The 15,210-nt window shown below is 38.6% G+C and overlaps 1 protein-coding gene across 3 annotated transcripts in view; it reads left to right on the top strand.

Annotated features, from left to right (window-relative positions):
* The window catches only part of GLIS3 (GLIS family zinc finger 3), a 486,532-nt gene that overhangs the window by 153,301 nt on the left and 318,021 nt on the right, over positions 1-15,210 (top strand). For 2 of the 3 annotated variants that reach the window (XM_047767694.1, XM_047767695.1), the window contains exons 3-4: positions 4,518-4,725; positions 11,277-12,396. In XM_047767694.1, the coding sequence (XP_047623650.1) occupies positions 4,518-4,725; positions 11,277-12,396 (1,328 nt within the window). The remainder of the gene's footprint in view (positions 1-4,517; positions 4,726-11,276; positions 12,397-15,210) is intronic. The other variant, XM_047767696.1, reaches the window with a different exon arrangement.

The following is a 15,210-nucleotide window of genomic DNA, read 5'->3' on the forward strand; positions in this document are numbered from 1 at the left end:
ATTTCTGTTTCCAGAACACCCTGCATAATCATGTGTTAGGTTGAACCATATAGAAATTGCTCTTATTTGATCATGTTTGACCTATAACAAAAGACATTTCATATGACCCAACCTATGAGCAGGCATATCTTTTATAAAGTAGTGGCTTTGATGTGTATCTCCATGGGCAGATTGTGGGCTCTATGGGAATAGGACTCTGTCTATCTTGATCGCCATTGTCTCCAGGGACTGCCTAGTTCATGATTGGCATTTGATTAGATGAATGAACAATAAAAACTAAGCAAAACAAAAAAAAAACACCTTTGATTACTTGTCCCTACCCCATCCCACATATCCCATATATATATACCATTTCAGTTCACCCCCATCTATGTCATTTTTAGAGGAACCAGTGGATAAACATAAATCGTTCTGAAGGATGCAGCCTAGCAGGGATAATTGCAACATAATCAACTATTTGACTTCAAGAAAACTCTTTTAACTAATGAAGATGTTAATTAAAAACATGCCCATGCTAAGATGACCTCTCAGAAAATGTAAAACGTTTGCGCTGGCCACCAGTATGCAGTGATTCTGGCTAGAATGTATGTGGTACTCAGAATGCCATCCACTCAAATCCTTATTTGAGCAGTAAACACATTTTTGAAAAACATTGTGCAGTCTCTAAAAATAAGCGGTATTTCAAAATGAAAACCAGCACATAAGTAGTTGGCACATCTGGTAGTCAGAAAAGTTGTACGGTTTGTTTTCAGAGAATGACAAGCCAAGGAACATTCAAACTTGGCCAATTGAAAACTTTTCTTCTATCTGTGATGACACCTGGTTTTAAAAAATTTGGCTCTAGGCTCAAAGCAGAAAAAACATTTGAAATGGGTAGAGAATTAAATAGTATAATTTACTTGTATCTTGTTTTACGCAGGGAATTATAAAGAACTATTTTCTTCAAGAAAGAGAATGTAGCAAAAAAAAAAAGCAATGACAAGCATGAATAATAATAACAATAGCAACAAAAACTGCAAGTAACATTGATTGGGTACCTACTATGTTCTATGCAATGTGTGGAGTCCTTTGCATATGTAATTAATACTAGATGCAAAAGAACCATATAAGGTGGTGTTATTTTTATTCCTATTTTATGGATGAGAAGACATAGACATAAACATAAGGTAGGCAAATGATTAAGTAATTTACCTATGTTACACAACCAGCCAGGGTTGGAGGTTCTCAAGCTGGCTTTCTCCGGAGCCCACAATACAATGCACTGACTGCACAATTCTGAACAGTGTGGCGGTGTTCAGTCTGTCTGGCATTATGAAAAAAAAATTGGTGTTAGGTGGTTGTATTGAGCAAGTAGTTCTCAGTCAAACTATTATTTGCTTCCACTTGTAAGACTGATGATGCCATTTTCTAGAACATTCTCACAGCTGTACCACAAACATTCCATATTCCCAAGAAATTTACCACTTAGCCTCATGCTTCAAGGACACTCTCAGTGCTACTTGTCATAAGTTTGTAGCTCCTCTGTGGTTAGATGAGATTCAAGTTGAACAGTGAATTTGAGAGTAGGAGGTGTCGTAGTAAAAATGGTGGAGACAATGAGGAGGGAAGGATTAATGTTTCTTTATTACAGAGCAAGAAACTACTGTGAATGTGAGAATTCAAGGTATAGGCTTAAAAGGGCAGCCTTGACCAGTGTAAAATTGTAGCCCAGGGAAATGGATTTATAATTGCTACTCCCATTAGCTTCATCTTCCATTCAGACCTGGCTTAGCAGTACTGTGGAGAAGCATCAAGAGGCTGACTTAGTTGGAGTCCATTTTTGAAAAATGGCACTGTTTTTAAAAAGTCTAGGAAGGTTTCAGTGGCAGTAATGTATCAGTATTTCATATCATGTATGCCAATCTTTTATTTTCATTCATTCAGTCATTCTTAGCTTCATTGACAGACTTTATTGTGTTCAGGCCCTGGGCTAGGTGCTGAGGAAGCAGTGATGTCTTAAACAAGAGCTTTGTTTTTAAAAAGCAATAATGTATAAAAAGATGACAGGCATGTAAATGTTTCAGTTCCCTGACAGTGCTTAGGCAAATGGATGATGAGAGACTGCGGTGGGGAACGAAAAGAAGAATTGGTCAGATTTGCCCAGCTGGCACTAGGGGAGGGGAGATCATAAAGAAGATGTTCTTTGAATCAAATTGAAACCTTGAAGATAGAAAGGTGCTCACTTAGGTAGATAAGTTAGGGTAAAGTGTGCCAAGCAGAGAGAAAAGCATGAACAAGAAAAGGGTTAAAATTATTTTTTAAGCAATCATATTGGTATTTATCTATTCTCTGGTGTGCATTCTTTTCACATCAGAATATCTCTGAAATATCAACATCATATACTAGTTTAATTGGCAGTGCATGTTCTTACAGCTATATAAAATAATGATACGCCTTAATATATGGCATATAAGATTTGGTGAAGTAATGTATTAATACGCTTTGACAGCAAGTAGTATTTCTTGGATGTGCTGCTAATATGTCTTTATTTTGGAGGTAGATTTACCGTTTTATTTGAAATTAGTGAGTTCCTTAGATGAATATATGACATTGAATTTGACAGAATACCTGACATTTGATGTTGCTTTTAATAGCAGTAGCTGGTAGGGATAGAACCTGGGGATAGGATTCAAGTGCCTTATATATTGGGCTAGGCTATGAACCCTTACATTGCCTTTTGCCAAGGTACAAAGAGGCTTTGAAAAACAAATCACATGTAGCTTGTGGAAGTTTATGAAGATACTAAGTTTATAATCATTGCACAAAAATATACCCACTGCTCTTGGTATAAAGATGAAGCCCTGATGGTACAGTGTTTTATGTATTATAAAAACAGACAATCTATAGCTGATCTTTCAAGGCACAGGTAGTTGCATCAGTTATAAGCTGTGGGGCATGGAGGGGGACAGGTAGAGAGAAGATTCTGGTTTGTGTATCTGGAAAAAAAAGAATTAGAGAGGAATTTCTATTGGACCTAATGATCTTAAAAAGTATCCAAGAAACAAATCATCCAGCACCTAAACTTAAGCACAAAAATGCCATGAAAATACACTCTCTTAGAATCCGTTTTTGCTCTGTTAGTAAATCATTGTGTGACCTTGAGCAAGTCAGTTGCCACCTGGATTTTAGTTTCCCAGAGGACTGAACTAGAGCAGGCTTCCTGCTAGCTAAAGATGCTTTGACTCTCCAAACACTTTTTTTCCCCTTATATAATGATTTTTATTTTTATTTTCCATTATAGCTGGACAGAACACTGTAATCCAAGCACTTTTAAGATGTGATTTCATTAATGAGAGCATTGGCGTTTACTCTGAAACCTTGTTTACCCTTAGTTTTGTGGGCTCTTAGAAAATAGTGTTACAAAAGATGAAAAAGTCATTTTCTTGGCTATTAACTTAATTTTTTTAAATACAAAATAAAAATTAATACCCACTAGGGCTAAGGAAAGTTACTGTGATGCTTTTATACTACTTTCATCCCAAATATATCAATGAGAAAGATGAGGAATTTGGTGAGAAAATTTTAGGGCCAAATTTGCTAAAAAAAACCCCTGAGATCATATTTATTTTCATTTGTTTGAAATGGGAACAGAATGTACAGTCACTGAGACTTGACCAGGTAGTTTGCAAAAAACATTTGAAAAAGTATATCCATGTAAAAAGAATGTCTAGAATGATTCAACCACTATTTTTATTTTTTTTAAATAAATGAGTCATGGCAGTGTTTACCTTTCTCCTCTTTGCTTTTCATTTTTCCGTAACGGCACAGATTCTTGTGGGTTGTTTTTTTTTCTTTCCTCTCTGGACATAAACCAAATTTTACTACACTTGAAGATTGCTGCTGATGCAATGAAAAATCTTTGTCAAATTTGGTTACCATGGAACTTTTAGAATGAGTGTTTTGTTTGTGGCTCTTTGATTCTGATTTTTTGAAAAACTGTAAGTCCAGCGACAATGTATTGGGGTGAAGAGGAAAAATAATGATTGGAGGGACACAGCCAGACTGTATCCTTTTAAAGAGGCTTTTTGGAAGGCCAGATTTGAAGTGAAGTGAACCAGTTAAACAAGTTTTTTCAGCAGTGTCAACTTTCCTTGCTGGGTGATTCAAGTTATTAGCTATTCTAGAGAAAAAACGTGGTTTGATATAAGTAGTCCCATCTATTTACCACCTTAACCCTTTAGGTAAAGAGATGATGAAATATGATTCTTAATATAACTGTACACTTCTATATAGAAGGAGCAAAATGTAAGCATATTTTATGAGTGGTGATTATAGAAGGGATTTCTATTGCAGCATTGTGGATTTTTTCATTGGAATTAGATAAAGCATTTTGGATCACTAATGCTAAATTTTTTTTTTAAGAAGATGATCCAAGGACTCTCTTTAAAGATGAGTCCTGATTTAAGCGTGCACATATGTGTATTTACTGATTTCTGATGTAAGGGACATGAAAGCTAACCTGATTCATTTGTTTTTAGGGGCTCTTGGCTTTGGGCCTCAGTGCAAGTCCATTGGAAAAGGCAGCTGCAACAATCTAGTGGTCACCAGCAGTCCCATGATGGTTCAGCGACTGGGACCCATTTCACCTCCAGCAAGCCAGGTCTCTACAGCATGCAACCAGATCAGTCCTAGCTTACAGAGGGCAATGAATGCAGCCAACCTGAATATACCTCCTTCAGATACCAGGTCTCAAGTTACTTTTTTTTTCCCCTCCCTTCTTATGGTATAATCACACCTATGAGTATTTTCCCCTTTCCTTCCTGAACACATGCCCATTAACACACACACACACACACACACACACACACTCTCTCTCTCACTCAAGTAGCTCTTTTAATTTGAGCTTTGTGGGAGAATGTATATCGAAACTCTGTGTGCCATAACATCATCTTAATTGGGAAGAATAGTTTACTACCTGCTTTTCTTATGGTATGAGTGAAATTAATGCCCACTTTGAGATTTTGGGAGCCTCAGTAGCTAAATACCAGTGTGGTAATCTGTTGATTCCTGGTAAAGCAGGTCATATCACGAACTGGAAAGATGAGATGTTCCTTGTACATCTATCTTAGTTGCTAGTTTTTCAGGGTATATGTTGCAGTATCCTGAGGCAGCTTTATCGCCTGTTTTGTCTATCCATCCAACCACACATTCACCCATTTACCCAAGTATCTTAAATAACTACTCCCATAAAAACTAATCGTTGAAGATTAGGAAGATGGTAGAAAAAGTTAAGATAGAAATCATGGATTTTAAGACTTTATGATGTGTCTGGAAAGACATACTTTCATGTTAGAGTGTTACATAACATTCCAATGTCTGATTGGGTGCCAGAATAAATAGGTCTGATAAATGTAGTATGTCTATCTCCATGGGAGATAACTGAATAGGGAAATTACCTTCTCAGAAAAATTTTTGTATCTCTCAGGGTTGATATTATAGGGGACATAAAACCAAAATACTGTGCAATGTGTAAGGTCTAATTCTATGTTTGAAATGAATTATTTCATCTTTTATAAGTAGTCTTCTTAGAGAGATGTAATCCCAAGTTTTTACCTTTGTCCTGGTTTTTTTGTAACTGTGATGTTGCAAAGGAGTTTGACTCTCCGGACCTCTGCTTCCTCATCTTAGGGGGCTAGAATGTACTGAGATGCCTTGTACTTCTGGGATCCTGTTTCTTCTTCTTCTTCCTCCCTTTTCCTCTGTTCCTCTGATTTTTCTTTTCTCCTTTTGTCTCTCTGCACTGTCCTCCTAGCTGCTATTCGAGACTGAAATCACAGTTCCTGGATTATTTTTTTATGCCAACTTTTTCATGAGATGGAAACTTGTTTTTCACCTGACATTTTTTTTTTTTTGAATGGGAAGCTGCTACTGTCATTTACCCATTGATGATTATGCCTTGAGGGACTCCTCAGAGTTGCTGAGTATTGCATGTAAAATTAACCGTACTGGTAGGGTAGGTGTCATTGGGAAGCTTTCAGCTTCCTGTCGGTGGCAAGTCCGGCTCATGCCTTGAAGGCAGAGAGTCATAATTAATGGAGAAATTGAAGGTAGGCAGGGCACAGGCTGCTCTAGTCATGCATCTAATGCAGTCCCTTTCATGGGTTGGCCAGGGAAGGGTCATTAGCTCGGTGTTTTCTGTCATATTTGATTCCTTAGCATAATTTTCTATCCTTAAAAGACAACATCATAGAGATGCATTGACATATGTTTGACTGTGTATTCTGTGAGCCCTTCTATGGAAATAATTTTTTGCAAGATGAGGAAAGAAACAGGAATTAGTTGGGAAGTGTCTTGGTGAAGTATTGAATTTACTTTTAGCAATTTAGAAAGGTCTCATTTATTTGTGACGCTTAAATTGGTTTGTGTGTTCCATCAGAGAAGAGATAAGATACGATGCAATAGTTCAACTTGAAGGCATTTTGCTGTCTAGAGATAAAGAGAAACTGGAGAGAGAATCAGCTTTGTGTTTTATTTATCCAGGGAATGCCCTGGGGGTGGGGAAGTTAAGGTGGAAGGCAGGGTGAGAGCGTGAGCTGTTCAATCTGAGTGATGGCCACCCTATGAAAAGCTATAAAATTTATTGCTTTTTCCTGATTATCTGTGTAATTTTTATTCCTTGTAGAAAATACACAAAAGCACAAGACAGTGAATAAGAGTTATCCTGAATCCTACCACTCATTGGCAGCCATGGGTAGAATTTTGAAATACATCCTTTTAGCTGTATGCAAACATATGCACCATAAGCATAGTTTTACCTTTCCATCAAATTGATAATAATTTATGTAGTATTATAAATACCTGTTTTCACTTTGTTTTGTAATCATCTTTGGTAGTAAAAAAAAATCTTTAGCATCATATAATGACTTCTTGTCCAAGATTCCATTTTTATTTAGAAGAATATAAATAAAACTAATTTTTATTAGTCTTTTATTACTGGGCACTTGTTTCCCTTTATTTCAGTATTGTGAGTAATACTTTATTGGCTCAACTCTATTGCACATCTTACTCATGATATATATATATATATGTATGTATGTATATTTGCATATATATATATATATATATATATAATGAATGTGTATATATATTCATTCTCTTGAGTATCATTTTGAGGAATTCCTTGTCATTTATAAATGAGCATTTCTTTTGAGATTGGCCTTGAACCAAGCAAATCAGCTTGGTCATCATGCCGCTCCTTTTTTTTGACCTCACCAAAAGAAGTTCCCAGGCCATGGATGGAAGCAGGCTGCAGCTGCAAGCTACACCACAGCTGTAGCAACATCAGATCCTTGAGAACTCTGGTTATCACAGCTCTTATGGCCCGTGAGAGCTACTGAGCTCTTTCTTCATGAACCATCTTAACCTATTTCACTGGTGGTTTCTGAGTTTTTCATATTTCTTTTATTTTGTTTGAATTATATTTCTTTTACATATAGCTCCAAACTAACCAGTCACCAGAAATAGTATGCTTAGGATCAGATGAACATACAGAAATGGAGATTTTTCTCAGTATTGTGATAGAATCAGAGCCCATTGTCACTTTCTTTCCCATAGGCTTGGTGTGGGTAGCAGCAGAGATTATAGGCAAGAATTCTTTGGAAACTTTCATAATCATTCAACATATTGTTGCAGAAAAATAATAGAAAATGTGGGTTCTAGTTGTTGCTTATGTGCCTTTAAGCCTCTTACACCAGGTCTTTCAATCAAGCAAAGCATTATGGACCACATCTGGGTTATGATGTGGGGGAAACAGTGGAGGATATATGTGATCCAGCTAAGTGACTGCCTATCAAATGTGGCTTTATCTGTACTTTGATAAGGATTTTGGTCCTTTTTTTGGTGTCCCTAGGAGGAATTTCACAGAACCTTTGTTTTATTCTTTGTAAAATAGAGGTTATTTTAAACATCCAGTTTACTTCCCAGGATGTATTAAATGAGGTAATACATAGCAAAAATATATTTTAAGTTATAAAAGATGGTTATAATTATCTTGATTGATTACACATCTTAATCAACATTTTTGGGGAAAACTTATTATTTATCTAACACTCTGGTGGGTACTGGGGGAGATAAAAATGATCCTATTGAAGGATTTTGAATTTTATTAAGGAAGATAATACACAAAAATGTCTGAAGTTAGCTATGTTTAAGGCTCAGTACAGACAGTGTATAATTTCTCTAGAAAGTGGACTTTTACTGAGAGTTACTGTCGTTGATGTAGGTTTCATGGTTTAAAACTTTGAAATATTGAAAAATCTGGGTAATTGCACAATAGGGAGGTGGGCCACTAGACTAAGGGCGTTTGTTGACGTTTTGTTTTTATTAAGGGTTCAAGATTGAAGAGAGAGTTTTCTATTCATATTATTGCCTTAGTGAATAGAATATAGAATTTGCTTTCTGAAAAATATATGATAACTGTCTTAGAAAACTGAGATGTCCAAGGAGTTAAGGAATGTACCTGTAGGGGGTTATGCTCACATTTAAATTAAGGCATACTTATGTGTATTTTGAGAAAAATAAGAAACATCTCTTGACAGTGGAACAAATGAACATGTCTCACTATAGACTACCCTCAAACCAAATAATGTAATTTCAAGGGCAAAGTATATGCAGGTGGATAAAATACTTTTTGCCTGCTATTCATTGCTTAAAAATCTGAAATGCTCCAGTATGACAGTGGCCAGGCAGATGCACCAGTTGAGAATGCTGTATAAACTGTCTCATTCTCAAGGTGTAAAGCAAAGTCAAGTGTCTTTGCCTTATATATGACACAACTACTGATTTGGCTTGGGCAGAAAGAGATTCCTGAATCTCGCTGGGGAAGGGACCAAAAGGCCCTTGACATCAAATCACCTGGAGTCTTTAGCTGAGATCTGCAGGGATAGGTACATGCTGCAGATGTGCTGGGAAAATGATTGAACATGTCTCCAGGGAATTAAAAAATAGATGGTTCAGAAACCTCTTTGGGGCTTACAAAAGAACTTTAGCCTGAATATAAGGATCTGGACAGAGAAAAAATCTGTGTCAAGGACAACTGGATGTAAATTCCTACTGTGTTTGTCATTGGCAAACATTACTTCACTCAATGGAAACACCACATTGACAGTGGTGTTATCTATCACCTTATACTGTACATTTCAGAGCCGAGATGTTTTCTTGATAATTTCTCATGCGGTAGGAAACAGTGTTCCTGGCTTCCGTGTTGTGAAAAGAAGTAAAAGGAACAGATGGAGTGAGAAGGCTTCTGTTTTTCCCTCAGTTCTTTTGCAACAGGTTACTGTTTAACAGCTGGAAATAGTAAATAGACTCATTCCGGAAAGATGGACATCTGTATAGTATTTTGTTTCGATTAATATTTTTGTTCGAAAAAAGTGCATATAAAAAAATTCAGGTTTTTCTCCTCTATACCTGAGTTGGGAAGTACAATGAATTATGTCTAGCCTGTTTGTGACAATTTTCCATCCAAAGAGTATAGCTTTTCTCTTCAATTATTGTTTTTAAATTTAAAATTTATTTATTTATTTATTTAGCTGCACCCACAGAATGTGGAATTTCCCACATAAGGTATTGAACCCACACCACAGCAGTGACAATGCCAGATCCCCGACCACTAGGCCACCAGAGAAATCCTCTTCAGTGATTTTTAAGACAATGATGTCATAGTAATACAAAACGAATTTTTTAAGTGGCCAGACTACATTACGAAGCATTTTGATATGCAGATAAATAGTGTGACATGTGAGGCATGTTTTGTAAAAGGTAGGAAGAAGAACAGAAGAATTGTTGCAAAAGTAAAGTACCAAAAGCAAATGATCTGCTCTTGGTCCAAATATGCTCTGATTTGAGGACAAGAGCTCATGGAAAATCCAAAATTAGCAAATGTGATTAAAGCCTGCACAGCCCAAATGCATAATTCCAAATATGACTTGATTTCAGGCTGTTACTCTCTTATAAATTATAGCTATATACACACAGGGATACACACACACACACACACACACACACACACGGACTTTATTTTGGGGGCAATTTGATGTTGTGACTGAGTACTGATAGTGTAAATTGCTATCTTTTAAAGAAATAATCAAAATTCCTTAATATCAGTAAAACAAATTTGTGAAATTATTGACAGGTCGCCTGGATGACCCTTTGATTTGGAGCATGGGTTTATGTTTTCACCAAATACATTTCAGTCAAGGGCTGAAACTCTGTTTAGACTTGTGTTCCTTGCAATGCCTATTTGTAGTGTGCTACAGACAGTAGGTGCTTAATAAATACTTTTTTATTGGGTTTGCCATGACAAGTTTCAATAATTATTCCAAGGTCTCTAACTTTTTCCACTACATTAAAAAAAGGTATGGAAAAATAGGAGTTCCCGTCATGGCTCAGCAGGTAGTGAACCTGACTAGCATCCATGAGGACACGGGTTTGATCCCCAGCCTTGCTCAGTGGGTTGAGGATCTGGTGTTGCCCTGAGCTGCAGTGTTGGTGGCAGACACAGCTCAGATCCCTTGTTGCTGTGGCTGTGGTGTAGGCTGGCAGCTACAGCTCTAATTGGACCCCTAGCCTGAAAAACTCCATATATGGCAGGTGTGGCCCTCAAAAGACAAAAGACAAAAGACAAAAAAAAAGAGATATTTAAAAATAAAACAAAGTGTATTCCCATTTTAAAAATAAAACAGTGTATTCCCATATGGCTCAACAGTAACAAACCCAACTAGTATCCATGGAGATGAAGGTTCAACCCCTGGCCTCCATCAGTGGGTTAAGAATCTGGCATTGCTGTGAGCTGTGGTATATATCGTAGATGCAGCTCAGCTCTTGTGCTGCTGTGGTGTAGGCCAGTAGCTACAGCTCTGATTTGACTCTCTAGCCTGGGAACTTCCATATGCTACAGGTGCGGCCATAAAAAGCAAAGAAAAAAAATTTTAAAAGATAAAACAAGGACTATTGGACTATTTATTATCATTAAAGTATTAAGATTATTTATAACAATAGATCTTTTGTTTCATCATTCCAGTGAGTGCTAGCCTTTATTGTTCTTCTTGGTAAAATGTTATTTACCTGGAACTAAAAGCCTGGTGTTTTATCTTAGCCAAAGAATGTGTGTTTAGCCTAGAATGTAATTAGGGGAAATACTTAAGGGATTGTCAATGCAATGTTCTTTTAGCTCTTAAGCAATCCATATCCTGCTAAAATGTTTGTCTTTTTTTCCCTCTTTCTGGCTGCTGTTCCAGGTCCCTTATTTCCCGTGAGTCTTTGGAGTCCTCAACTTTGAGTCTGACAGAAAGTCATTCGGCCTTGAGCGTGAAACAAGAGTGGTCTCAGGGCTACAGGTCTCTCCCTTCGCTCTCCTCCAACCACAGCTCTCAGAATGGCATTGATCTAGGGGACCTCCTTAGCCTTCCTCCTGGGACAGCCATGTCTGGCAATGGTGTCTCTAACTCATTGCCATCCTACCTTTTTGGGATGGAAAATAGCCACTCTCCTTACCCTAGTCCCCGGCACTCTTCTGCCAGGTCCCACTCGGCCCGCTCCAGGAAGAGAGCGCTCTCCTTGTCCCCGCTGTCTGATGGCATTGGAATAGACTTCAATACCATCATCCGCACCTCGCCCACGTCCTTGGTTGCCTACATCAATGGGTCGAGGGCTTCCCCTGCCAACATGTCGCCACAGCCTGAGGTCTATGGGCATTTCCTAGGGGTGCGTGGCAGCTGTATTCCCCAGCCGTGCTCCATGCCAAGCAGCCAGAAGGGTGTGCGGGTGGCCAGCAGCGGCCAGGCTCTCCCAGCCTACGGTGAGGACAGTGCACTAGAGTATGAGCGCATGCAGCAGCTGGAGCACGGTGGCCTCCAGCCCAGCTTGGTCAACAACATGGTAGTGCAGCACGGCCTGCCGGACCCTGAAGGCCAGCCAGCCAGCTTGCTTAAGACTGAACGCCTGGATGATTTCCCGGGTGGCACCCTGGATCTGCCCCCGGCAACTCCTCTGCCTCCTCTGCCACCAACGCCCCAAGGGCCCCCGCCTCCCTACCACGCCCATCCGCACCTGCACCACCCGGAGCTCATCCACCACGCCCTGCCATTGGCCCTCACACAGGCAGCCCTGGACGAGGATGGGGAGATGGATGACATTGGGAGCAAGCACTGCTGTCGTTGGATTGATTGCAGTGCCTTGTATGACCAGCAGGAGGAACTTGTGCGGCACATCGAGAAGATTCATATAGATCAGCGCAAAGGGGAGGACTTCACTTGCTTCTGGGCAGGTTGTCCTAGAAGGTACAAGCCATTCAATGCCCGCTATAAACTCCTCATCCACATGAGAGTCCACTCCGGAGAGAAGCCCAATAAGTGTTCGGTGAGTCTCCTAAAGCCCACGGGAGTTCATTGAAGGTGCATGTGGTTTTCCAAATGCAACCGGAAGTCAGGGGGCCTTTTCTTATGGAGTTTGAATGCTGGGGGTCTAGGTGTCCATGAGATTTGACTTTTCTTCAGCCTGAGGAAGGGAAAGGTTTCTTTACTTATTAGTGGCTGGGGTATCCCTTCATTTCTAGATTCTCTCCTGCACGTGTACATGAGCGAGGGAGGTTCATCTGCCACACTGTCCAAAATCTTGGAAAATTGATTCCCACTAGACACCAACTTGAAGTTGCTGAAGTGTGCAGGGCAGAGGAACACACACTGCACCACCAGCAAGCTTTAGCTCTTTTCCAAAGTAAATATTCAGTGATTTTCCTTTCCCTCCAATAACTGGGTGAGTATTGGGGTTAGAGAGGTGGTTCTGATATTTGGACAGGAACTCACACTTAACAACTTGGCTAGTAAAAATGTTGCTGCATACACCCACATGCCTGCATACTGCATACTGCGTACTTCAAGGTTATGAGACTAGTTAATGATTTATAACCAGCATGAAAACACTCAAGGATACCTCAGGAGCAGGAACAGAATCTCACAGGATCTTATTGAACTTTAAAGAGATGGAACTTGGTGGAAATGTGTAGGACCCGGAATGGACTGTGCTTTAGGTGTTGAAGGAAGTGGGTATGATGTTTCTTTCTCCCTGCCTTCCACTTTCACAACATCAATCCTGGAACTATCTCTGTTTCTTGGCAAAATTTATTATTTTTGAATAATATAACTCTCAAATGGTTGCACAACCATTTCACACCTAACAGAAACCCTCAGGGTTTATAAGCAGGATATTACCCTTGGGGTCCAGGGTGGCTTTGCATAATCTCAGACAGCTCACTTAACTAGTAGAAGAATAAGAGCATCTGTTTTATATTAGTTTAGATGGACAGGAATATTTCTTTTAGAGTTAAAATCTGAGAATTGTACGTACTCCCTGGAATTGAATATGCTACAGGTCACTAAATGTGTGAAATATATAAATCATTTTGAAAAGGAACTTCTATATAGATGGTGGTCCACCAGCTAATGTCCCTTCTTTCTGTAGTGTCTTGATGATGAACAATCTGGGTCGTGTTTTTGCTTCATCATGAATTGGCCACATTGTTGGATTCATGTAAGAGCAAACCAAACAGGTGATAGTTGTAAGGCAAGTATTAGAGCACTTTTCCACCATCCAATAGGTGTTTCTAAAAGAGTTTTAGAATTTCTGGTGGAATGAACTTGCATTTCTTGTCGTTACATTATGCCCCATGTTGTGATTTTTCTTAACGGAAACTTGAAGCTGATGCATTGTGAGAATGCTAGGTTATATGAGTGAAAAGAATAATTACATTCCAGCCAATAAAAACCTTACTCTGTCAGTAAGGTTCTACATTAAAAATGCCAGGAAGAGACAAGCAATTGAAGGCAATTCCATTTACTCTGTTTGGAACATACCGGCTTATTGAATGCAAGAAAGCCATTCAGTGTCTGAAGGAAAACAGGCCAACCTTTTAGTTCTGACTAATCCTGGCTGAAAATAGTTTTCTGGATTTGGCTTTACTGAAATAAACATAAAGGCTTAAATTATCCAAAAAATATTTTTGCATTGCAAAATTAATTTTTGTGCAATGGTATCTCCCCATTTTCCAACTTCCTAGATTTTGAAAAGGCATATAACTTTATAAAGTTGATTTTTCCTAAAGTGCATGATGACTATTAAAAATAGAAATAGTTAAGTGAAAGAGAGATGAATGTTTGCAGGCCTTTGCATAACATTTCGTGGTATTATTCAAGATGGATATGGGAGGTGATTTCTCTCTCCCCTAGTCTGCCTTTCCCTACTTCCAGATAGAATCTTTGCAAAATTTAGATTGCTGAATCAAATAGCATATCAGATCTAGACCCACAAAGCATTAAGTTCCATGTTATAGTGCAAATATATTTGTACAAAACAGTTTCTTAGGGGTTGACTACTGCTGCAGTTCTCTTAGGACTGTATATTTTTAGCAAGAAGATATCCATTTTCATATAAAACATACATATCATGAGCATTGTGTCTTCTGAGAACTATTATATTGCTGCATGTCATCTGCTTAATTTGTAGGGTTATAGCTAACCCTAGCAGCAAGTAATTTTGCTGTGGAAGTTTAGCAGTCCTCTCAAGCTGTAGTCCACAGAGAAAAGACATTGTGCTTAATGTGGATACGTATCTGAAAAATATGTATTTTTCTGCCTTTTGCAAAACTACTCTTTACACTCTTGGAATCCAGATACAAAGAACTGTTAATACTGAAATGTTTCATCTCTTACTTCTTTGGAAGTGGATGGTAGTTATTCAAAGCTCAAGATCCTTGCCAAGTAAAATGACCACACTCTTCTTTTGGAGACATGAAGTGATCTTTTGGTTTTTGTGGCTGTGTCACATGCTGTAAAGGCTAGGGGCAGTTTAAATTATAAGACCCAGTCCACTTTTGCTTTATGTATGTTAAATTGCTATTAATTTTCTGTGGACCATAGTTAGAGTTAGTCATCATTGTCACTCACTTAGCTTCTTGACCCAGGAAAGATGTGATGACCCAATTGTGTTTGGTGACCATGACTACGGGCAGCACAATGAGCTTCTGGAAGTCATGGTAAAAGGAGGGTGTGTGAAAGGGCTATTCAGTGACAGCCTGCTTACAGTAAGAGACTACCACTGGTGTCCTCCCTTGACGCCAAATTCCATTTCATGCATGAGAGAATGCATTCTCAGAATCTCTGACTCTAACTCCTTACC

This window comes from Phacochoerus africanus, chromosome 2 (assembly GCF_016906955.1).
Source record: "Phacochoerus africanus isolate WHEZ1 chromosome 2, ROS_Pafr_v1, whole genome shotgun sequence".
Taxonomy (NCBI): Eukaryota; Metazoa; Chordata; class Mammalia; order Artiodactyla; family Suidae; genus Phacochoerus; species Phacochoerus africanus.